This window comes from Anabas testudineus, chromosome 4 (genome assembly GCF_900324465.2).
Source record: "Anabas testudineus chromosome 4, fAnaTes1.2, whole genome shotgun sequence".
NCBI classification, from domain to species: Eukaryota; Metazoa; Chordata; class Actinopteri; order Anabantiformes; family Anabantidae; genus Anabas; species Anabas testudineus.
Window position 1 is genome coordinate 24,322,616 of NC_046613.1, and position 26,076 is coordinate 24,348,691.

The following is a 26,076-nucleotide window of genomic DNA, read 5'->3' on the forward strand; positions in this document are numbered from 1 at the left end:
AAAATGAAAGTGTTATAAAACGAATAATTACTTATTATTTTTTAATCATAAGTGTCGATGTGAACAACAACAGAAAAACTCAATGATTCTTCAGTGATGGTGGAAAGATTCAGCATCATACGTCAGTCCCATATGAGTGGATCGGTAGCGGCCTGTCGCCCCTACTAGTATGTTCAGGACGCTGTTATCATAAGACTCTGTCTTTGTACTGAGAGGATACAAATGTGATCATTAAAGCTGTGTGGCAGGAAATTGTCGTAGTCTCCATTTTGCCCAGAGTCAGATAAAGATATCGGTGTCATCTCCATGCGTCCTATGCAGACACAGGTCTGTGATGTGTTTAGCCGAGCTTAACAATTATTAAACAACAATTAAACAACAGTTTAATTCAATTAAAAGTGGAAAAATGCACGTTTCAGTAACTCACAAGTCTTTGTAGGAAGAACTTTAAGATACAGAGCTTTGTATAAAGTGCACAGTAAAACCAGTTGTTTCTTGGCAAGTATGCATAAAAGCAGTCAGACATCCCTTTATGTACATAAACACACATAAACCTGAAGTGTCTGCCGCTCCAATAAAAAGTGTAATAAAGTTTAAAGCAGCAATATTTCATCATGAACAGTTTTGAGGTTGTTAATAGTGTCTTTAAATGTTAAATGTAACCTCGGTGATCCTGCAGATCTTAACTCCTTTATGTGATTAGTCTCTTGAGCTTAATGCATTTCTTTTTACCAATGCTGACATTAAGTTGGTCTTTGCAGAAATATACATTATTTCTTCACTCTTTTTATGTGAGAACATACTTGAGGATATGTTGATATACATGACATGGTTTCCATTAATTACTTTAACTCACATGCTGGTAAAAGACTTTAAACAAAGAAAGAACAAAATCTGATTCCAGGCGCATCAGTAGAAGTTGGTTCCCAGAGGCTGTTCAGCTTCTTGATGTTACCGGACTGGGTTTAACCAGTAAGAGACAAAAGACAAAAGTGAGCTGTGCATTCGGTACATTGTGTGTATCCTGTTGCTCTTAAAAAAAACAACACTTTAAACTTTTCCAAGAGATAACAAACCATTAAAATAAGTGAGCTCCTGTTGACTGGTTCCATGAAGTACTGTGTTCATTTGCAGAATGTTACAGAACATCATACTGTGCCACGGAGCTAGTTTCACACTTATGAAGAGTTTTTTAAAAACTATTATTACACCTTTAATATCCTTTGTATGTTTTGTGTTGAATGCTGCACTCTCCACACAGTGATTCCCCCAAACAGCTTTTCTTTTAATATCTCAAGATAAAAATGAAGTTATGATGAAGTTTGTTCTTGATTTTGGAAACAGTGTTTGATAAAATGGTCTCGGCACATTTGTTCTGGAGTGTGTGGTTATATCACATGATGTTCAGATGTAGTCTGACCAGTTCTCATGAAACTGTAGATATTTTCAGCATTCGACTTTAAGTCCAAGGTCTCAGTGAAAAATAGATATTTCAACAAATATTGGCTGCACAGCGTGAAGTGGTAATGACTGGCTTACTGTCGAGTCTGTGTGGTTCAAGAGGTTTATCCGTGTTATGATTTTAAAAGTTCAAGTGCCTCATGCTCAGCTGCTTTAGATTTGTGGTTATATTTGAGAAGAGACACAACACAATGAGGATCCTGCAGTGTTTGCACCACCAGTATTCTCTACCGGTGTTAATGTGTTGGCCCTGATGTCTATCTGTGTGCTGGTGTACATGCAGAAATATAACCTCCTGACTTCTAGCTCTCTCCATCTTTCTTTAACATGAACACAAACACAGATTTTATTGGTATCTGACCCCGTCTTCGTATCTGTAAGGAATGTATGAACCCCCCAGTGTTTTCATACTGTACTGCTGGTTCATCTGTTTGTTTATGAGGATATACTGTACTATAGACGCCTCTGCAGAAGATGGCTATCTGTGAGTGTGTGAGATGGAAAAGGAGGATTAATGAATTCAATAAAAAGACAGTGCAGTTTTTTTGTTGTAATAGGAAACAGCAGCTCCACTATTTCTCCCCACTTTAAGATGTGCTGCATTGTGGGATTAACAGAATCATCTCTATCAGCTCTCAGGGGAATTTCAGGCCAACAAATCTGTGGAAACACATGAAAATCTTACCGTATGTTTCTCTGTTTTGCCGTGTTCCAGATGTTCAACGTGTTTTGGTTCACAGCTTCCAGTGAGCGTACAACACAGCAGTTTGTTAATCTGACAACAAAAGAATTTAAATTCATTTGGGTCAACAACAACAAAAAAATTAAAAAGATTAATTTGCAGACTTTTTTTTTTTTTTTAATTATTAATCCTCCTTGTATATTATAAACTGTAAATCCTCACAAAACTGGACAGTTCAGACTCTATTTGAGAGTCTGAATTAGTTTGACTGTGTACCATATACACAGAGCAGCCACAACATTAAAACCACGAGGTAGGTAGGTAATGTGGTGGCAGATCTGTAGATTTCTCTGTTCATCTCATACCACACCTGATATCCTGTACTCTCTTCCACACTGTAGTAAACATATACAGTTTACAATGAAACAGAGAGTGGAAACTATGCTTCCTTTCATTTCAGCTGCATCATGTCGAATCGTCTGAGTTAGATTCTGTAAAACCCACATTTCACCTTGAGTAAATCATGTATTCGACTGCAGTGAAGATCACGTGGTGACAATTCATTATGAAGATACAAGTAATTATTTCAGGTGTGAGCACAAATGTTGGCTGCTGCCATGCCGATGGTGAGTCTAACAATACTTAACCTTATTAGCTTTGGATTACCACTGCTGTGTGTTTCCACCGCTGCTTTCTTACAGTTGTAACTCCCTTCTCAAACAACATTGGTTTTAATGAGTGTTTCTATTGCGCTCTAATTCTCAGACAGTCGATTGTGCTTTGTCAGTCTCACTCTGTCAGCTTTAGTTCTATCACTGTCTAACACTATTGAATTATGGCACCCACTTTTCGAAGAATCTTCTGGATTGCGCTGCAGTTTTTTCTTTGAAAATTGCTTGTTCCACTGAATCCGAGCTCTGTAATGCTGCTGAGGCCAGATGATCACACAGCTTTTGTAGAATAATGAGTTTCTTATTGGAATGCTGCTGCAAGGACACACACATCTCTAACACACAACGCACAGGAACACAGGGGTTTTGTGTATTATATTAAAGTGCAGCTTTATCGGAATAAACCAGACTGCTGCCATTGTGTGTGAATGGGGGATTGATTTTGTCCTTCAAATTTCTTGTAGCTGAAGTTCAACTTCAGTGCCTCTGAGTGCACATTCCTTGTGTCAGTTCAGGATGTAAAGACCTCAGATGAAGTACAGAACTCTTAGTGCAGAAGAGGGAAGGATCTTTCCTTGAGCTCTGTGAGGGTCGTTGCACCTTTTTCCCATCATGGAATGACCTCTATACGTCTCCTAGTACTGTACTTGTACATTCAGAAACAGATAATAACCACACTCTGTGTTCTTTCCTCAAATGCCTGTGACCTGAGCAATAATCTGAAAACAATCAGGCAGCCCTTGCATATTGTCCTTCTGTTTGGTTTCGGAAAGCTTTCTGTGGCACACCTCACCATCCTGATGTTGCTGCAACATTCAGTGTTGCTTGAGCATAAAATTGTTCACTTACACCACAGGTTATTTGAGAGAAGGAGTTTCCTGCTTTCAGTAGTTTTTTCAGTTTGTACAATATGCAGTCTGGCAGCAGTGCAGAGATGTTCTAACTGTTTCTTCATTTATCTCTGCTTGATTAGTACATTTCAGAGTATTTCTATTTATTGTAATGTCACAGTGAGATGGGCAGAGGGTGTCGGACTGTAGCAGAGCACTGGGTGGAGCAGCGTGGATTGATTCCAGTCCAGTAATATGCATTACACATATGCATACATAAACACTTTCTAATTATTTCAAATCTCATAGTAAAACATAAAATCAAAAATAAACAGTCCACAACTCTCTGCGTTCTCTTTTTAGCACTTCAGACCCAACGCAGCCGAATCACAGGCCCGGCTACTCTTAATGGCCATGTTTGATTTTGAAGGAGGTGGACACGCCACTCTTATAGCCAATCAACCATTCCTGCCAAATGGATCCTGTGTAAGATGCAGCAATCCAATAACTACACTCTGCTCTTGACTATTGACCCTTTTCATTCATTTGCCCATCTGTCAACTGATCCATATCCAGTGTCACACAAAGCCTTGATTAGCTGACTGATGGATCAAGTGTGCATGAATGAGTGTGTGTGTGTGTGTGTGTGTTGGGGGGGGTGGGTTGTATGTATTGCTGTGTGTCTACATATAAACAGCAGAGGAGATCTAAAAGTTGATGGGGAGAGAAATCATGATGGAGGAAAAATGGAGGCGACGAACTGAAGTTGAAGTGGCCAATCGAAGTTGTTCTTTTTGGAGGATCAGAAAAATCACCCTGAACCTGTCGATGAGTCACAACAACCCAGACATGTACATACAGGGATCAATAATGAGCTCTTTGCTGTGAGTGTACATGTCCCTGCATTTCAGGTTCCCATGCATTCGTCTTCAGGTCACGTTGGTTAAATGGGAGGCTGAACAAACAAATGGGCTCTGAGCCTTTTACTTAAAGGTGTGTGTGTGTGTGTGTGTGTGTGTGTGTGTGTGTTGAAATGTTCTTACTGGTATATTTGTTCAGTTGCTTGAAGAATATAAGAATTTCAGGATCCAATTTTAAAAGGAAATGACTTGATAGGACTTTTCTCAGTGAACAGTGAAGGACATAACATGAGTAAAATGTACAGTAGATGGGGAAAAGGTGTTTTCTGGGAAGGCTGCAGAGATGAAGAGGTGAACGTGAGACAGAGCATGATGACTTTGGAGAGAGAGAGTAAGAGATAAAAAGGGAGAGAAGATTGCTTTTCTCACCTTAGTTCTCTGACATAACTGAACCCAGCAGAGCCAGACTTAAAAGATCCACAGAGCAGAGATTAGTGATCACTTTGTGGCTTTGGCACCACAGGCTACTCATTTAAATTACACAGACAGTACAGTATTACACACAGTATTATTAATATTAATATTTGATCAATATTCAAATGTGAATTAGTGCACCATGGCATCTCACACTACTGCTGCAAATCTCTGCTAAATTGCTCACTATATCTCAGCAACTGTTGTCTGGACCACAAGTGCAATAAATAAGTCAGAAGACCCTTTCCTCTCTTTAATGAAGACATTTACTGGCATCACTGGCATGGTGATACAGATCAGGCTGACTAAGGATCACACACACAGTGTTCATCAACATGTCACCTTAAGCACCACGATGACTTTTATTTGTTTATTCATGCACAACAGGTGGAGCTTTGGTGCATTTCTGAGGTTAGTTGATGAGCTACTGTAGCTGCTGGATGGTTACGTGTAAACTAAGAACTCAGTCCTCAACAGTCCATCAATGTGGATGCCTTGTTGGTTTTAAATGGTCTGTTCAACATATGAATTCTTCTTTGTGGAACAGGTCTTATCATTATGGTTTTTAATGGTGCGACACAGGAAAATGACTTCTTCCTCCTCTGGTTCTTTGTTTCATCATCGATCAGCACAGTTGAGACAGCTCGCAACTGGTCAAAAGCATGGATTTATTTGTCCACTTGTATTAAAGTTTAACTTGGTGCCAACGCTCCTCATGGATTTTCTCCTCGGTGTGTGATTCCATTGGTAGGAATGGATTTCTGTCAGGTCTGCCCTGAGGACCACCTTGAGAAACCAGAGGCTCAACTCGCTTGCTCACATGCAGCCACCAGAGGGGAAAAAAGAAGCTTGGATTAATCTCATTAGGACACAGACAGTGGTTAAATAGACCACTGGTTTATCTGGTGGTTTGAGATATCAGACAGCAATTTCCATGGTGTCTGATACAAACAGTAACTGTTGTCTAGCAGTATTCCATCGTGGATTAAAAAGAAGTCATGCTCAACATTCTGGGAAAGGCCAGATTATAAATTATTGTCTTATTTGTGCTCATAGTTTGCCCATCTGATACTAAATAAGAATCTAGTGACTTCAAAGAAATCATGTGCATTTCTTCAGAACAATTGTACCATTTTGCTGTTGGCGTGGGAAAGAGACGCAGTCATATCTCAGCAAAATGTGACCTAGACAAGCAGTTTTTGTCACTGCTGCCTCTCTCCCTCCACTCTTTAATGTTTTAACCAACTCATGGTCAGAAAGCACATTGTCTGGACTGATACATACATGGTTCGCTGTATTAGAAATCTTGTTTTGCAGACCTAAATTTTGTCATTTGTCAGACACAAAGTAGTTACACAGAGTGGCCTTTGTACAGAGGGACTGAAGCAAGTGGCTAGTTTTTAGTTGCTTGTTTAAAAAAGCAACCCAGCCTGCTCCACCCAGAACCTCAGCCAGTGATTATTAATTTAAAATAAAGGAGAATGCTCCAAAATTCACAAACCAAACAGAAATAAATGACATTCACTGATTGGCTAGAAGGGCAAGCCTCATGTAAAAACTGGAAAAGGAAATGTGTTCGCACTGTGTTAACACGTCTCCATGTTAAGATTAAGTTTCATGTTGTACATAATTTAATAATTGGAAAATAAATGACATAACACTTGTTTGTACCATTAAGTTAACTGACAGACATGAACTAGCTGTACCATACGACTGTTCATAAGCACATACAGTGTGGAAATCTAAGGTAATGCACTCTTTCCTGCTCATGATGCTTTTTACTGACAGTGCACTTTAAAGTTAAAAGTACGCTGCGTGAGTGCATCTGCATTATGATCAACTCAGAGCATTTATCTTCTTGACAGCTGGACAGTTGTTTGGGGAGATTCTAAAGAGTCACTTAGACCACTGCAAAACTAAGTGGGAATAAAAAATAAAAAAAAGCTTGCCTGTGTGTGATTTCCCCAGTGAAATTACGGTGCAGAAGGTGTCATAATTAGCCAGTATTGCACAATCATTTGTGCCAGAAGTGCAAACTAATCTAACACTATCACCACTGTCATTACCACCAGCAGCCCAAATCCCAACCTAATAAAAATAGCACTCTCAAATTAACAAATTGCAGTCTGCTCTTCGGGAACGCTCTAATATCTCTCCACACACACATACACGTGCAAGAAAAGTGTATTCATATCGTTTCATGAGACTCAGGTCCCACGGCAACAACTGATTTAGTTCTTTCTGAGTGTTGGGTTGTTTGAATTCCCCAAACAACATCGTGCTATGATAGCACAGACCTCAGCGCCGTGATGTGAAGCGGTGATCTATTGATAAGGTGGCTCTGTGTCATTTACTGGCCTGAGCTAATTAGTTTAATTTATTCTAGGAGTGGTTAAAGGGGACTCCAGAGGGGCCTGGTGCAGAGGTTGGAAGGAGGAGGAAGGTATGAAGAGAAAGTAAGAGGGCAGAGAAGGACTAGAAAAGAAAACCTGCAGGATCAAAAGGAGTTGATGTAAGAAGATAAAAGATTAAAAGCAAACAGCAGAGAAAGGTCAAGGAGGAAGAGGAGCTGGGGGAGGAAGGACAAGTGGAGGCAGAGTCGAGGAGGAAGGCTGAGGATAAGATGATAAGACGACAGCTACAGCGTCCTGTGGCACCGTGTGGTTTGTCCTTTGCTAATCTGCTCCAGTGCTCACATAAACACACGCAGGCCCATTATCTGCTGTTGTGTCTACCAGTGGAGAGATTGGTACGTTTTCCTTCTGAGTTGGACATGTCAGCATCTTTTTATCTTTGGCTGATTGACAGCACTCCCCGTTTCCCAGAAACAACTGACCATGAGACATGGACCCAGTAGATGACGAGGAACGACCTAAATGAAGAACTAATATTGATTAGTTGTTGTTTTTCCACAGAAACGTACAGAACTTAAAAACAGATTAGAATAATAACATTTTACTTTTTCTTCTTCTCTCAGATGCCGTCTCGGTGGATCTGGACCAGTACGATCTGGTTTCTCTAACAGATGCTCTCAGAGGGTTCTTGCAGGACCTGCCCACCCCCATCATCCCCACCTCAGTGTACAGCGAGCTGGTCTACACTGCTCAAGGTATTCAAGTATTTCGCACTGCAACACACACACACAGGTGTACTGAGACCTTTATATGTAGGTATCACAGCCTATTGGTTAATTTTAGTCCATGAACTTGATAAATACACTATTTTACTATTTATATTAACTGTGCACTGCTTCTTCAGGTTCAGTGGTTCGATTCTTGATGACTACTGTACTATCTCATACAGACATGGATGAAATTGTTGGTACCCTTCTCTTAAAGGAAGAAAAATCCACAAAGGGCATTGAAAAAACTGGAAACTGACAAAAGTCATAATAAAGAGAAATTTCCAACCAGCTTTTGAGTTGTGGTTAAACAGAAGTTTTTATAAAACAAACTAATGAAACCGGCCTGAACAGAAATGATGTGAGTTCATTTTAGTAGATTCTTATTTATTATTACAGTTTCAAGTTATTTCAGTGACCTTTGTGCATTTAAGATTATTTTAGACATTTTAGTTGACAAATTGTTTATTCATAAATATATATGAGCCACCAGAGAGGAGCTAAAGACCTGCATACAGCTCAGGAGCCACAGGTTGACTCAACCTTTTAATACACTAGACCAACAGATCTTCTTCCTCTTTGAGGAAATATCAGTTTCTGTCTCCGAGTCAAATGATGTCTGAAACCTGGTCAAATAAAACCAACACTATCTGCATCGATAAAGACCTCTGGCACTGAATTTAAAAAAGTAAAGACGTAATATTTATGTTTCATTAAATGAACAAACCCTCAGCTGTGTAAGGAAAAGTGTCTAAGTGCAGTGAGACACGACCAAAGTGAAACCTTTGGAAAGCAAAACTTCAAACATTAAGATTTAGACTTTTCCTGTAGCTGTGAGCAGTATTTTTATGACTGTGCCCATCGTCAGGTCTCCAGCTGCAGCCTCAGTCATGTGCTCTTCCTTCTCCTCTCTTCCGTCCTGCACAGTGTTAAACTGTGGATCTAAATCTGAGCTAATGGTATTTCTATGCCTCTGTCACGTCAGCGCCCACACTCGTCACACCTGGAGGATTTCTGCCATGTGTGGATGTCGAGGTGACGTAACTGTAGCCTCTCATCAGCATCATGTTTCTTCTAATCTCCTGACGGCTCCAGAACTCCATAAAAACTCTCCATGCTGTAACGTGGCCTGGTGCCAGTCTGTCTCTCTCTCTCCATCTCTCCTCTTCTGTACAGCTGACCTGCCTGTTCACCCTTTCACCTGCCGCCCACCTCGCCCTGTAGGCCCTCCTCTCCGCCTTTTAGGGGCTCTCACACTTTTATGTATTTTTCATGACCCCTCCCTTGACATTCAGAGTTTCGTGCTTCGTGTGGGCGTTGTGCAAGCCGGTGCCGGACAGATGAACTGATAGACAGAGTGTGTTGGCGTTGCGCACGCTAGCCAGAGTTTTCCAGGACAGAAGCATCGTCTGAGCTTGCAAAAAAGTTCACACTAGCTTCTCTGCTACTCTCCGCCCAAAATATGACTTGGCTAAGCTCCTCTACATGATCTCGAACTGAAAACCCCTTCAATTATGTAAGCGCCTTTCTCTCTCTCAGCCCCACTAAGTGACAGCCCTTTTTTGTTTTACTTATTCATGGAAACATTTTAAGTCCGGATAAACCACTTTGAAAAGATGCATCAAGTATTTTGCAGAGGTTGTCTGAGGTTAAGCCCATTGAAATTTAACTTGGAAGGGGTCACTGTGAAATCAAAGGAAATTATAATATGGGTTTTGATGTCTTAAGTGTTTAATCTATATAATAAGGCTCAGTCATGCAACAATACTGAAAAATAAACAGTTTGCTTAAGGGGTAGGTTGACTTGAGTCTAGTCTGTCCCTTCGTGGGTCCTCGTCTTCTTTTTATCATTTATATCTGCACTTCTCTCATTCTTATGTCCTCATACTCGAGGTTCTAATGATTCTATTCCTTCTTATAGTTGAATGTTTGTGTGTTTCCAATTGTCGTCAGTCCCATCACATGTAGCCTGTTATAATTGCACCACAACCTGCTAGTGTTGGACTCAAGAGTATGCATTTGTGAATAATAACTATGGTGCCCCAGTGCAATTAGCTCTGAATCCTAACGTCCAACTTGGACTTGGCAGCGTACAGTGTTAATGAGTGCATCAGTGGAGTAGTGTCGGCTTACAGGGGCCACACCGTGCACCTGTAGGGGTATGATCAGCTGGTACTCAAGAACCTGGTGAATGAGCCAGTAATGACAGAGCATGAATAAAATAGTGGATGTCAATCAGCTAAAGTAGCGTAGATGTGTATTTGTAACTGAGCTTGTGCTCATTGGTGAGCTGGATCACCATCACACTTAGTGCTTTATAGCCACGTCCACCTTAGTGACAGGAATCAGTGTGAGTTGGTCTCAGATAAAACAAATCAGAAATCAAACAGCAGCAATAGCAGTTTGAAATTCTGTACAATCAGCTGTATGTGCTGAGTTGGAGGCAGCGTCTCTGATCGTATCCATCTGGATGGGATCAGTAAAATTGACTTAACATAAAACAGTTAGACTTTGTCCCGTCTTAGTCTGATCCCAGAGATTTGTTGATGTTCTAACAGTTAAAATCCCCTCTCTTTCTTTTTTATTTGCTACCTCTCCTCGGGCTGTCCTGCTCTCCAGGAGATGACTCATTTTCTCATCTGTCTGATCTGCATTCAATTTTCCAGTCAGTAGTTCATTATGAGAATTCCCCCTACACTGTTAGAAATACAGATAAAAAGTTCAGATCCAGGAGGGACTTTTCAGAAACTCTCTCACTGGAACCTGCCGGTGGTTCCATTATCATTCAGACAATTTTACATAACATCATTCAGTGAAAGAAACCAGAATGAATTTGAGAAAATATGTAAAGAAAAAGAAAAGTACTGAACAGGAAATCTGTCTGTAAAACATACGTCTTCAATGTGAATCGAATCTAAAAACGTGCGTCATTTGAGTCAAACTCCATTTAACCCTCAAATTAGCCCAATCATTTTCTATTTCACTGCACTCTTCTTTCCATTGTCTTCTTTTCAGTAGTAATAATTACATTTTTTGTTGTCAGATGGCTGAAGTCCTCATTAAATCTTTTCCTGCCACATTCTGACCATAATCAGCCTTTTGTCATAACGGCTGAGTCATTTTCAGTTTGATTATTTTCAGCTTTCATCCAAAGAAGACGTGACGATCGTGATGTTGTCACATGTGGCTTAAACCCTAAAGTGATAATACCGGCACAGGCGAGAGGAGTGAGTGATGCTGTGTGTGGTTTGAAAGTAGGAAATTATACAATACAATTTAAACATATGGTCCGGTTTAAGGTGGAAACAATTTTAATTTCTAAATTTAAAAGAGAAAGTTATTATTTCTTCTTTTGATGTTTAGTTCTCGTTGCTCCTTTATCTCTCGTCTTTGTTCTCTGATTCACTTATCTTAATAATTTAATCTAGACCTTTTACACTTACTCCTCTTTGCCATTTTTCATCTTTATTCATTCTTTTTCCTGATCCCCACCCTCCCTACCACAGGCCTATTTTTTATCCCCTTCCTGTCTTTTCTCATACGTTTCTTTTGCAATGCTTAGTTAACCTTAATGGTCTCACTGGGGTCATCATCTGTGAGCATAGGGGCCAGCTGCCTCAGACCACTGCCCATCTGGATCCTCAGAACAGTGCTCAAGGGAACAGGGACTTTGATTCCTTTGGGGATGCAACTGTGTTTAATCTTTTGGACTTTAAAGATCTAAATTAGGCTTTTATAACATTGGAAATCTACATCTCTCTCCGTTTTCTTCTCCCAGAAGTGTTTTGAAGGTAGATCTTCCAGGGATTATTGTACTGTATCTACATCCACACTGCAGAGCAAACAGGAGTTCCATGGAGAAACATGAGTCCTAGTTAACCCCAATTCTCTCCAACACCTTCCTGCATGTTGTCATCTCAACCCCCCCAACGGTCCAGCTTCAGTCCAGTCTCCCACAATTCCTCTGTTCCAGATGGTCGGGCCAAGTTCCCTCTCCAGCCTTGACCTCTATTGACCAGAGAGGTCAACCAATGAATAATAACAGAGGAAGGAGGACTGCATTTGGTGGTCAGCTATGATCAGTAGTGGTCAGACGGAGAGCAGTGACCTCCACGACCTCCATCAGACTGCAGCAGATTGTCAGCCATCCATCATGACCCACCTGCCCACACACACACACACACACACACACACACACACACACACACACACACACACACCTTGTGTCCTTGAACTTCTCAAGTCTCCCACATTCACAACAAGCAACTGTTAATGGGACAATGGTAACTTTTCAGTCACTTAGATTTTTCTCCTAGGTCTTATGAAACTGAAAGTAGTTCAGACATGCTGTAGATGTCATCAACAGAATTATAGGCTCCATGTGAATGAATTTGCAGTTTAATATTTACAGCATAAGCTGCGTAACAGACATCTATTGTAATAATAATTAATATTCTGCTTGTCAGGTGTTTTAGATGTTAGTGATTTTTAGTTAGTTAGAAAATTTCTTTCCTCCTTTTGTTGTATTTGAATTTTAACACTACACAGCTTGCACATGTTGGGTATGTACTGATATTGCGTACATACATACAGTACATACGATTCATGGATGTTAAGACATTCCTGTTGTATTGAATGTAAAATGAGTTTGAGGGTTTCTCTGAGGATGTGGAGTCTCTTATCATCATATTTCCAATCAGTGTTTCTGTCCATTTCTTTGTTGGCACTCTGTGTTATTGGGATCGATTTGAACACTTCAGTTCCTGCACACAGGGACAAATACTTCATATGGATAGTCAATGCATATCACTCTATATATGGCACCACGTGTACACATGCAGAGAACTGCCTCAGACAGACCGTTGTTATGCTGTACATGTCTAATAGGTGTCTACCTTACCTCTCTCCACAAACAGCACAGGGTGATGATGATGCTACAAACCAACCAACCACTTTTTTTTCCTATCACAAGTAAAATAAATTACGTTTTCTACTCGCTTCACTTTCAGTTAGGTTGAACATGTTTCCCACGTCTGCTGTATTTACATTAATTTGGGTGTTTTTGTGTGTACGTGTACATTTGTACTACAATTTAATACTTGCTGTGTATTACTGTGAAGGACATAATCCTGCAGTCACTAAAAAATTCTAAAGGTAATTCTTATTCTTAGTCTTTTGTTTTCTGCACTTCAAAGTGAAAGCAATACAAAGCTGGTCTCTATCTGTACATTTTTTAAATCAGAGAGATCTATTACATTCTGGTTGTGTATGTTCTTACTTCTGGGTTCATATTAATGAATTTTCCCAGAGCTCGAGACATACTGCTGCGCAGATCACTGAATTGTTACACATCTTTAATGCATCACACGGCACTCAATAAAAAAGAGGCAACATGAAGAAAATAACCACTATATGGTATCAGATTCTTCTAAAGATGGAGACTGATTGACTTTTGGTTAGGAAATGATGGCTTTCATTTCACTGGAAGAACATAAGCCAAACTCACAAGCACTACTTGATTAAAAATTCAGTTATACTATGAAAACACTGAATCTGAAGAAGCAGTTTGGAGTAAATGAAATCCCTTAGCAGGCAGACAGCTTCATATAGAGATAAATGGACTAGTTCTGTGGATTCTTGTGCAGAATGGTCTCCCACTGAGTCTTGCTCGTCATAAACCCAGCACACAGCAGGCTCAGGCACAGATGTTTTGTTGTTTCCAGCTTGTTTGCAGTGGCAAAGGGGCAGTCGTGAGAGCATTCATCAGTACGTCTGGTCCTCTTCAAACACGGCCCATTGTCTGAGCCCTGGCTAGTACAAGAAAAGGAGTCAGTATTATCTGACTGCGCTGTCGCCTGCTGTGTCATTTTTACAAGCAGCCCTGCGATTTTCTCTGTGGTGGCTGGCAAGCAGTTGGCTGGTGGACTGAGGACTAGGGTCGAATTCAAATCACTTACTGTATGTCCTGCCAAGCCCATACATCTCCTCAAAGTCAGCAAGCTGTTGGATGTGAGGCGAGGTGCTGCTCACTGGAAAGAACAGCAGGAATGGGTGAAAATACTGTGTATTGCATAGATGGAAAGCACTCAGACACACAGAGGCGTCTCGTCGCTGGTTGTCTTCTTAACCTCAACATTAAATAGTGTTAGTTCCTAAAAACTTAGAAACTAAGAAATGTTATCATGTTTTTTAAAAAGAAACGCCTGCTCAGTCCAGGATGTGTGGAACACAGCTCAGCCAGAAAGCAGAGATCCATCAGAACTACACTTGTGGTCAGACGTTTGCATAAACACATCATGCACGTGACTGTCATGACCATGTTGGCTTTACATGGTTTCTTTGAACAGTTTTTTGTTTTTTTTTGCTGAGGCAGAATAATTGTACAACACACATCTTTAATGAACAATAAACAGAAGAAAAGTAAGAATCTGGCAGCGATTAGATCATTAATTCAGCAGTGCTCAAAGTTCCAATATAAAAATGTCTTTTAATTTGCCAAAACCAAAGCCCCTTAACTTCCTGTTAGAGATCGTGATTGACTACAGCTGGTAGCTTCTCTGTGCCAACATTAAAACTTGAAAGTGCACAGTACAATGTGAACGTCCAAGGAGCTTAGTGCAGGTCTGAGAAAGAGGATGGTCGATGGTACACGATGTCTCTTGGAGCCATTTCATAAGAAGATGATGGTTTCAAACAGCTTTACCTATATTCAAGTTATTGGGAGGTGTAGTCACTGTGCCAAAGTCTGCAAGAAGACCCAACCTGTCACACAGGACAGTAGGTTGGATGGTCAGGAACAACCCAAGAAGCTCTAAGGCGCAGGCCTGACTTGAACTGGAAGCTGCCGGAATACCAGTGTCACAGTTTACAGTAAAGCCAGTTTTACGTTGCCACGACTGGATGGCTGCCGTCCACAAAAGAAGCCCCCGCTCCAAAATCAACACCTTCAAGCTCAACTGAAGTTTGCAGCAGACCACAAAGAAAAAACCTTCTGGAGGAAAGTATCACAAGCTTAAGGTAAAGCTTGCAAGGGGATATTTAACTAAATATTTAGTGCACTGTACGCATGTTCTGCCTCAGTAAAACAAATCATGTATGTGAACTTTCAGTTTAAAGCTTCAAAGATATTCAGCAAAGTTAAGATCAGGTCTGAATCAACAGATTTTTCCATTTGCATGTTTCTGTGTTTTAAATTATTAATTAAAAGTTCCCCCAGAATAGACCTTACACAGCTTCATCATTACACTCTATCATTTCAAAATAAAATGAAACAGAAAACCATACACCACTGGATTGATGCCAACACACACTGAAAGGAACAGGTTAATTTGGATCCCTGGTTTCATTCTGATTTCTATGCTGCAGTTTTTGTGTCTTCTGATCATTTTAGACTTGGAACTGTCACTAAATGTGTTGTGTACAGGTTCATGGTTACAGGTTGGTCTTAAGGAGAACTCTTAGCAGACCAGAGAGTATTTCAGAAGCTGGATTCAGTCACATTTTTCATACATGAAGCTGTCACTGCAAACAAAGGCTTGTTTTACAACATGTTCAATACTTCATTTTAATGTTCATAACCCTTTTTCAACAATAGATTTTTTTCATCTGTGTTGCTGTTTTACATTAGCACAAATATTCAGACATAATTTCATATGAATATTTATATGAATTTTTATAAAAACACAAAAGACATCCAACTTCAGATATCAGCTTTATAATCAGTAGTGGACAGTAGCTGGGTTTACAGTGGTTCACAAACTCATTTTGTTTTAATTTAATATCAAATGACAGAAAGTTACTGTACACAAAATCATTCTGTCTTCTTCCAGTGGAACTTTTCATTTTTCAACACAGCAGTGCCAACACACGCAAAGCCAACTTCAGTGAGTACGTTCAGATTCAAGCCACATGGTAAAAACCCTGTGGGTCCTGTTCTTGTCTTGTAGAGAGTCAGAGTGTGGAGGAGTGTGGAGAGAAGCTCAAGAGGATCTTGGAATCTCCCAGCATCCCTCAGACCAACCACCAGCTCCTGGTCCACCTCACCAGACACCTGGCCAGGGTCAGCCAGCATAGCCAGGCCGATCCCCGGTTACTGTCACAGGCCTTCGCTGAGGCCGTCTTCAAGCACTCACCCCTCAGGTAAAGAGGTTTCAGATTGGATGGAAAATGTCTATTACAGTCACCTGTCAGTGCACGTAATAGATCTGCCACTTAACCTTCATTCTTAATTATTGTTCAAGGTGTTAAAAGATGGTAGGCAGGTAAGGGTACGGGGCAACCATAGCAACAGTACTGAGGTTTCAGGCTCTAACAGCAGTTAATGGACAGGTGTGTTACACAAACCAGGATATCCACTGATACACGACGTAAGAAGGACTCGTACTGAAGTCCAGAACCTGCAGGACGGCGACCACGATCTTACATGAGTTGAAGTGATTACAAAAACACATTACAGCTGCTTCTTAACTCTGGTACGTGTCCACGGTGGAAGAGCTGCGACACACTTCAATGTGTTTAAATCAAGGCAACCGTGGAGGAAACCCCACTTCACCTTGTGGCGTTGTTTACTTCAACACCACATATAATTTACTTTGTAAAGGCACCGTATCACTGCTTACTTCGTGACTTTCTCATTTACGTCTTTAGAAATTAAAATTCAATTTAGGTTAATATGTGTGGTTAATTACCGTGTCAGTCTCTGAGGGACAGGGAAACAATAATGCTTCCCTCAAGCAGGTAACAGGAAAAATGGAATTAACCTTGAGTCACAGAAATGGCAACTCGCTCTCTGTGAACCACTGGTTCTACCAGTGGTTCTGTAAATTTCCATTTCAATATTACCCTCAACATGGTTTTCCATAACATCCCAGTCACCAGCCTAATGTCATCATAAAATCTAAGGTTTATGGAACTACACTACACCCCGAGGCCGAGACCCAGAACTGACCTAAAAACTAAGAAGGAGCTGATGCTTCATGTCTTCATCTGGTTTCTACGAACCTTTTCTGTAGCTTTAAATAGCTTAGAGGAGCACAAAACATTATTTTAAGCTCCAGATTGGATGTTTGTTATTGTAACGTTCGCACGAAGGTATAATTTACTTTTCTGAGTTTTTGAGATGGGTTTAATCAACGAACCAGATGTTTTCTCAGTTGTTCATCTTTGTACTGATGATTCAATCAGGAGAGTTTCGTGTCTTTCCAAGACTGGAAGGACACCAAGTGTCCATCATTGAACAAGAAGAAAATGAGATCGTTACATCCAGAATCCTGGATGCCCGAAAGTCATTTTTCCATTATTGATTCTTTATAGATGGTGGTTTGTAACTGTTCAGATAAGTGTCCTAAAACATAAATATAGCAAAGCTAATTAAGAGTTTGTACCTTTAGTTTTTTTACATTTACATATTCTGTATTTCATGAGTTTTATGGTCTTTGAAGAATTACGTAAAAAAAAACAAATCCCACCAGAAAGTCCTGAACGAAGTGTGTGTTCCCACGCAGCTGTGAAATGTCATTCGGCTCTTAAGCATTTCAACATTTCTTTTCTTTGTTGTTGCAAAAAATCATTGATTATTCCAACCACAGTGACTTCTGACAACCTATGAGTGAAAAGGTATTTCCATTTCATTCAACATTCATTTGTGAATCAGCCAAGCAAAGAGCTAAACTGTTTTCATAGTCCTTCCACAAATCAACCACCGCAATTGAAAAGTGAGCAAAATCTGCCTCCATGGGGTGCAAACACTTGATGTTTTTGTAGAAAAGAATCTGCCCTTGCTAACAGGAAAATCAAGCATGATATTTGGCCCAGCTATAATATCAACATCCTGTAGTTTAGGAGCTGAACACTCGGAGAACAGCATTAACGAGGCTGATGATGCTATTGTTGTGTCCTCAGAGCAAACTTGCCTGTGTGTGTTTTTCCAGAAATTACATAGGAATTTCTCAGTCCGTGAGTCAGGAGCAGTGTTTGTATGCGTAGCTTGGTTAGTTTGCATCTGACTTGCACAATGGACAGCAAAAGAGCTGGGTGTTGTATCATAGCATGCCATGCTATTAGAAGCAGATCCCATGTTGGCTTATTTTGTGTGTGTATGGAAATGTCGAGTAATCCTACATGGTTCTGGAGCGTACACTGCAGTCTGCAAGCATTTACACATTTGAGTTCTTCACTGCAGCGTACTGATTTGAAATTATTACAACAAGAAGTGTGGCAGTATTTTTCTTATCATCTACAAGTGTCCTGAAAGGATTAAGTATAAATAAATATAATTGCTCCTACTAAGTATTATCTGTGCATCAAACACCCGCTGCTCAGAGGTAGTGGTCCAATGGTAAGAACACGTCGGTGACTTTGTTGCATTTACAAACATGGTCCGTGTACTTAACCCCGAGCTTCCAAGTCTCCAAGCTAGTGGTGTCTAAACAGTTGTAATGAAATATGAGGCGTGTTGACGTTGTGCAGTTATATTCATGGATGTGTAATTGCCAACAGTGCGGACGTGAACCCAGAGCATCACATCAGGATCTTGGAGGCTCTGATCACAACAGGAGGTCTCATGGAGATGCAGACTGCGCCAGGTAGGATAATAAACACACACACACACACACACACACACAGACCTTCTTCTTGTTCTCTTGTATTTGCTTGTTGGTGTGTAACAGTATATTTGTGCGAGATGACTTTGCTTGGCTTAGATTATTTTATGACTGAACATTCACACCAAAAAGTGTCTGTTCCATCTCTCACTACACACAGCTGCAGTTAATTTTCAAATCCGTCTGCTCACAGAACTTTGTGCCTGATGTTTGTGTCTCACCATACATTCTCGCACTGGAAACATGACTTTCCCTTCCCCACTACACCACAAAGTGCAGTGGAAAACACACGTTTGGTTTGTGAAATATGTGGAAAACACAAACATTTTGCCTGAGCTGCTGTGATAAATTGGGCATGAAGCATGAAATAACAGCTTTAACACTGTCCTCTGTTAGTTCAGTTTACAGTCTGGATGTACAGAGTTTATGGAAACAAGATATGGCGGTTTTGTGAGCTTTCTTTTTCTTTTGGCATTTCTTCTTTGCTGCACTGTTCGGATCTGCTTTTGTGTATATGGACTGTAATGTGTACTCTATAGAAAATTCCTAGAACTCGGCATCTGGTCTCCAGAAGCATTATAACAATATCCCTTCCAACAAAATACGATTTTAGGTCATAGGAAAAACAATGTAAAATATTAACTCTTGTGTAACTGGATAAAATATTCAGAAAGAAAAGAAACTAGAAGTGATAAAAGTCATATTCCAGAGACGCTGTGTTTAATGTTGAAATGGTCAAATGACCGTGGTCAAGATCATAAAAGTCGCCCCACAGAAAAGATGGAAAAGATTGGCCCTTCTGAATCATGGTACCCACCTTCAAAGAATGTATAAAAGCTTTTGAAGCGTTTGTGTTGATCATGCTGAGCTTTAATGAACTCACCAATCGTCTTCAAAAAGAATCAGCTGTAGCCAAGTGGTGGCAGCACGTGCCACATAACCGAAACTTCCCCAGTTCAGTTGTGTGTTTTTGACGAAAAACTAACTAACTAACTCATAATCAAGTATTTTTGATATTGTACTCCTGTTGGGGGTCTGAACTGGGATGAGACAGGTGAGACCTGTGATTTCTCCTGAATCTGATCATCTCAATGCAAACGACGCTCAGTTGAATTTAAAATGTTGAAACACAAGAGATTTCACTGCACCTCACCTCGGGGGGTTCTCGTTCTGCTTGTTTATCCTCATTTGGGTCTTTGGTCATGTTAGGACGTTCCTTTTCTTAAGGTGGGAGGACTTCTTTACATAATATAAATGCACACTACTGCACTATTAGAAGGTTATTTGTCAAATCAAGTTATGCCACACTAAAACTGAAACCGAAAAACAACTAAGAGCATACATCTGTGTGATTGCTCGTCTCCCGTAGGTGTGTGTACTAGCAGATAAGCTTACATCACAGTAACAAAAAGACCAGAGGGAGCTGTTTTGTGCTGTCTTTGAAGTATGTCTTTTGTAACATCTCTTATACAACACTCTCTTTCTCTGTGGGGCGTCTGAATAAAGCCTCAGACCTCAGAATAAAACCTGCTGCTGTGTAATCAAGGGAATGATAAGGGGAAAATTGTATTGATGTAACACACTTCCACAGTTCTGCATCTCTCTGAGCATTTTATCTACATGTCATATCACAGGTTTAGAGCATCCGGGTTTTGTCCAGACAGAGATTATTGGATTAAAAATGCACTTCAGTCAAGAGAAATGATGTTGCACAGCTACTGTATCTCAGAAAGTTTAGTTGTCTGTTGTTAAGAGTAGAGATGCAGTTACCCGTACAATTAGGGATGTGTTTGGGAGTTATGTGAGTTAGAAGTATCCAAGTTAGAACGCTGCCTACTTTGGTACCACTCACTGGTCATTAGATAAAATTAAGATTTTACTTTATGTCAAGAAGTTAATATATCAGAGGTTATATGTTGTACATAAAACAAAATGTTTATCTAAAACAATCTAAAAAACTATGTTTCACAGAGCTCAGAGCTCAGCTACAGTATTTTGAGGTCATAGTTCCTGCTGATCAGGGTTATGGTTATGGGTTATGATCAGGAACTGGCCTGAACTTTAAGTACTGTTGAACACACATCAGTCCAAAGACAATGACTTCACAGAATCTATTGGTTTTATTTTGTTAAGTCCTCCTAGTGTTCTATATGGTTTATGGTACATGGTGTGCTGTGACCATTGACCTCTGACGACCCCACCAAACCTCCAAATCTCTGCACAGTCAGACACACTGTGTGTGTGTGTGTGTGTGTGTGTGTGTGGGGTGGGGGGGTGGGGGGGGGGGCGTGCACGTGCACAGCCCTGTGTGTGCACATCACTTGCATGTGAAGCTTCAGTCTCATCCAGCCAATCTGTCAGCCAGCACGCTACAATCAGTAGGAAAAAAGGGGGGAGGACTGTAAACTCCCCAACACACTCATTCCCATTCTGGCCCCCTCACACTGCTTTTGTTATGAGCTGTTTTCCTTCCCAGGCACGCAAACCGTGCCCGCAGCTTGGCAAGAATACGCCATACACCAAAACACTCACACAGACACTTTCTCCACACACCGGTTCTCCCTCTGCTCTCTCAGGCCATTTATTTGGCTGCTACTGTGGCCAAGGAGGGATTGGTGGTAAAAGCCACTGTTCAGAGACTTCATCACTGAGCTGGCTGGTGTATCAGACGGGGCCTCCCTCTTTGTTTCACATCATTATAGTCCTCAATTCAAATTCGTCCTTGTGTGTCTCTTAATAATCTGAGTTTATTGCGACTTGAATCTCAGCCATTATTATGTCTTGATAGTGGTTAGTGTATCTTAGCATAAAGGCTGAAAGCAGAGGGGAACAGTATGTCTTGCACATAAACAGAAATATTAACACCACCATTTTAGATTAGATAAAATATTTTAGTTCTGGAGTTGAAAGTAAACATATTTTTAATAGAGCCACCCAAGCTCTTCCTCCCACTTCTATTTTATTAGTCAATCTAGGCAAACTGTGTCATTCTTCAGTACAGACGACAGATTAATTTCTCTTCAGTCTCAAATTAATGCAAATTAGTGTTTTTTCCCAAATGTTGACCCCTTTTTGTAACACGGCTAATAAAAATGTAAGTTTCCTTTTAAAGCTGAACTAATAAATAATAAATTTGTACATTTGTGTGAATATGTGTAGTGTGGAGGGTTCACAGTTAAGTCACGTCGTAGCTCGATCCCGCTTAACATCCAGCATAATCCTGCTGCACAGGGTCAGCAGCAGGGCGCACATAAACACACACTCACGCGTAGTGTAGCATGTGTGAATATGTGTAGGGCGTCGTGGTTGTATAATGTGATTAAGGTCAAGTGGGTACTCAGCTTTTAGCGTGTGTATTTATTACTATTTGGCATGTTTGTGGGTCTCTGTCCAGTCGCTGCTTCCTCCCCTTTTGGATGAGGGGGTTGTGATGGCAGAAAAATGGAGGTCAATGGAAAGACTTACTGTAACAGGTACATAACAATACAAACAGCTTCCATATCTCTGAAGAAACACTCCAGTGAAGCGACTGGTTGATGATGGACCAGTGACCTATTTGAGCTCAAAATCAATATCCCATTGAGGCTGTGACGAGGAGTGATCACAAAAGCGGCACTGACAAAGCCAAGTTCAAGATCATTACTGCATAAAGAGCCTATAAAGTTCTGTAATTATTATTTTGGCCTGGACGTCACGTCTCCCAGTTTTCTGTAGATTGCATCTCTAAACTCTTCATCTCTTTCTTTCTGTTGTCACACTTTAAGGTCGGGGGCCTGAGTTTGGTGTGAGATGAAAGAAATGACCTTTGAAATGACGTTGTTAACATAGAGACATGTGGCCTGGTCATTCCCAGCAGGAGGTCAGGAGGTGAAGGTCACACAAGCGCACACACATAAAGAGTCACGACCACAGCTGTCAGTCCAAAGGGACTCGTGGACTCACTGAACCCCAGATGTGAAACAGTGCCTCCTGGTAATTTCCCTACAAAGGTTAATCATGTCACCAATTTGCATTGTATAAATTCTATTTTACCTCTTACAGAGTCTCTAGCATGACTTCAGATTCTACAGTCACAGTCTTTGTTCAGCACATTGCACAAAGCACTTCAGAGTCCTGGATGCTCAGAGACATTTAAGCAGGCACCAGAATAGCTTTCCCAGGGTAGTGCCCCATTCAAAAGGTTAAAATTCAGCTGTGCAGTCCCCTTCTCCATGACACGACACCATGCCTCCGTCCTACACAGCCTTATCCCACAGCTCAGTCTCTATTAGAAGATTATCTTATAATACCCATCATCCAGCACACTGCTTTCTGGTTATTTTATGATGTGTTCTGGGAAGAAGGTCTCCCTTGGTTAATGTCCAAATTCTACCGTAATGTGCTCATGTAGCTTGAATTAACATCAAAAGGTCCCTGGATCCCTGGTTTATCCCTTCATATGTAATTTTAGGGATCATAAGGTCACAGAAGCTGCACTTCCTGCCTCTCTTCATTTCTTTATCACATCTTGTTAACATTTTCAAAAAAACAAATCAGTTTGCACGTCGGGGGTTGTAAAATCATATTTCTGTTAAATCATATTTTGCCCTCGTCGTCCTGTTTGTTGTACATAATCTTATACATGTGGAAGTGGACACACAGAGACAAGAAAGAAAAGTCTAATAGTACTAACAGAGCATGGAAGTTCTACAGTCTTTTAATAAATATCCAGTAAAATGCCAGATGACATCGTCTGGACCAGTTTTTCAGCAGTTTCAATACTCTTCCTTCCTCAGTCTTTATTACTTACATGCTGTAACAAGTGTTTTCATTTGTTGGGTTCTGTTCTGACTTTTTTCCTCTGTTGTGTCTTTTTTTCATTTTTGTGTTAAATTAAGTGGGATCAGAGTTCCCATAAATTTTTCGGTTTAATACCAACACTTCAGACATTGTCTTGGGATGCAGGCTCATTAAGATGGAGTACTGCTCATGTTGCATCAGCTCTCACCAATAAAAACCCCACAGACTCTTTATTGTCTGGCTGCTCGGTTAAAGAAGCTAAGAGGAGAATCTGTTCATATCCAAGGAGTGAGCAGTAATTATTTCACGGGCGGTTTATGGTTAAATTATTTATTTTGCTCATGTAAGTCATCAATAATGGATTGAACTCATGATTCTAAGTTCTAATGATGCACACAACTTAATGTGATGAAGTGAAAGTGAAACATCTGATTCTCCCATGTAGCAATTAAAAAGCTTGTTTATGCTTCATCTCGGTGGGACAGCATGTGAAGGTGTGTGCATGTGATCGACTGCCCACACTGTAAAAAAAAATCTGCGTAATTAACGGTGAAATACCGGCAGCTGTGGTTGCCAGAATTTCACCGCAAAAAATATGGTGAAAATGTATGACACATTATGGTATATTTAATAAGAAACCGTACATTTTATACTTGGCAACTTTTTTGGTTTACATGAAATTACTATAAAAACACAGGTTCACTGTAAACCTGTTTACGGTAATTTACTATAAAAATAACTGCTATAGTTAAATCTATTGACAGGTAAACTATGTAAAATAACAGGTATACTGTAAACCTAGATACAGTTCTTTTTCAGTTATAAACACAGTACAACAGTATAAAACATTACTGCATTTTATTGCAAAGATTCACAGTTACGGTAAAATACCGGCAGCTGTGGTTGCCAGAATTTCACCGTAAAAAATAGGGTGACAATGTATGACACATTATTACAAAGACTAAAAGTTGCGGTAAAATACCGGCAGCTGTGGTTGCCAGAATTTCACCGTAGAAAATAGGGTGACAATGTATGACACATTATTACAAAGACTAAAAGTTGCGGTAAAATACCGGCAGCTGGGGTTGCCAGAATTTTACTGTAAAAAGTACGGTAAATCAAATAAGGCATTACAGCTGATTGGCATAGATTTTACAGTCAACAATTACTTATAATAAATTCCAAAATAAACATATAAATACATTGTAAAACAACAAACTATAATCATTAAAAGTAAAGGTTGTGCCTTTAAGCATTCTGTGTTGATCTGATCCAGTAAACTGCCCATTTAACTCACAAAGTAGTTTTAAGAGCTTGAAAAACAGCATGTATTTTTAGGTCAATGTACAGTGAAATTAACAATATAAACATCATAAGAAAATGTGGCCACTTGCCCAGGATGAGTAATAGGTCAGACATGACTGAAGATGGTGCTCAACATGGTTTAGAGTCTCTCATGAACGTGATATTCCATAAACTAGAACCCATGATGTATGTTGTCATCATTTCTTCTAGAAGATTCCCAAGATGTCCATAAGGTGCACACTGTGGACTGGCAGGTTTTTCTCTGCAGCCAGAAAACAGAAACAAAGCAAAATTAAAATTGATGCAGTGCTGAGCATTATACCCACACACATATATACAGCCTTACATACACAGTTCCAATGAATTTTACGTGATAGAAAGTTGAAGTATAGTTTTGTAGAGCATGTTATGAGTATATGGGCAAAATATAGAAAGTGACATATTAATCACCAAGCAATCAACAGCATTACCAGCCTAAATACTCAGATGTCTCCACTTAGGCAGTCAGACAATTCACCACTATACTTTAGAGTTCTGGTTTCTTTTGTGTATAATGAAGCTGTTGCTTTGAGAAAGATCAAGTTGAGTCAAGTTTAAATTTTGATTGCATCTTTCTATTTTTTATTACACTAACATGAATGAGCAGCTTACCTCTAATTTGTCTAAACATCAGCGGTGTTTAACTCATAAGGTTCACACTTGAATGAAGTCTGAAGTCCTCTACAGATGTGGAATGATGTTCAGGAACTGGAACTTTGAACAGGTCTTGTCATCATTCGCGTTCGTCAAGTATGACGTGGACTGGCATGATCCTCTCTGCAGCCAGAAAATAGAAGCAAATGTTACATCGATGCAGCGTTTAAGCATAATGCCTAAACACAGATATCTGATATATAGTTTTACAGGTCATATGTTTATCAACAGTATCAGTGTGAAACACAGACACAAACATATTTGTCACTAAGACATCAACAGTACAATGCAACAACAACAATACAATGATACATTCACTGAAGCAGTCACAAAATCCACAGTCACATTTCAGACTGCTTGTTTCTTCTGTGTAGGATGAGGCTGTTTTCTTGAGGAACATAAACTCTATGAAATTGAAATTGTGCTTGCATCTGCATATTGTTTGCTAAACTATGCCACAGCTTACCTCTAATTTGCCTTGACATCACTGGGGTTGACATGATGGAAGACAGACATGGAACGATGTTCTGAAACTGGAACAGTAAGCAGATGTTGGCACCAGTTTGGCTTTAAGACTTAAGTTGCCCATCATGTTGATC

The 26,076-nt window shown here is 40.1% G+C and overlaps 1 protein-coding gene and 1 long non-coding RNA gene across 4 annotated transcripts in view; one reads left to right on the top strand and one right to left on the bottom strand.

Annotated features, from left to right (window-relative positions):
- The window catches only part of pik3r3b (phosphoinositide-3-kinase, regulatory subunit 3b (gamma)), a 152,274-nt gene that overhangs the window by 55,663 nt on the left and 70,535 nt on the right, over positions 1-26,076 (top strand). For all 3 annotated transcript variants that reach the window (XM_026345577.1, XM_026345578.1, XM_026345579.1), the window contains exons 5-7: positions 7,956-8,087; positions 16,046-16,238; positions 18,597-18,682. In XM_026345577.1, coding sequence (XP_026201362.1) covers positions 7,956-8,087; positions 16,046-16,238; positions 18,597-18,682 — 411 coding nt within the window. The remainder of the gene's footprint in view (positions 1-7,955; positions 8,088-16,045; positions 16,239-18,596; positions 18,683-26,076) is intronic.
- Positions 24,493-26,072, bottom strand: LOC113152367. The gene is made up of 3 exons (XR_003297899.2): positions 25,944-26,072; positions 25,436-25,600; positions 24,493-25,046 (listed from the first exon to the last, which is right to left on the bottom strand). It is a non-coding gene; the product is annotated as an uncharacterized LOC113152367 (long non-coding RNA).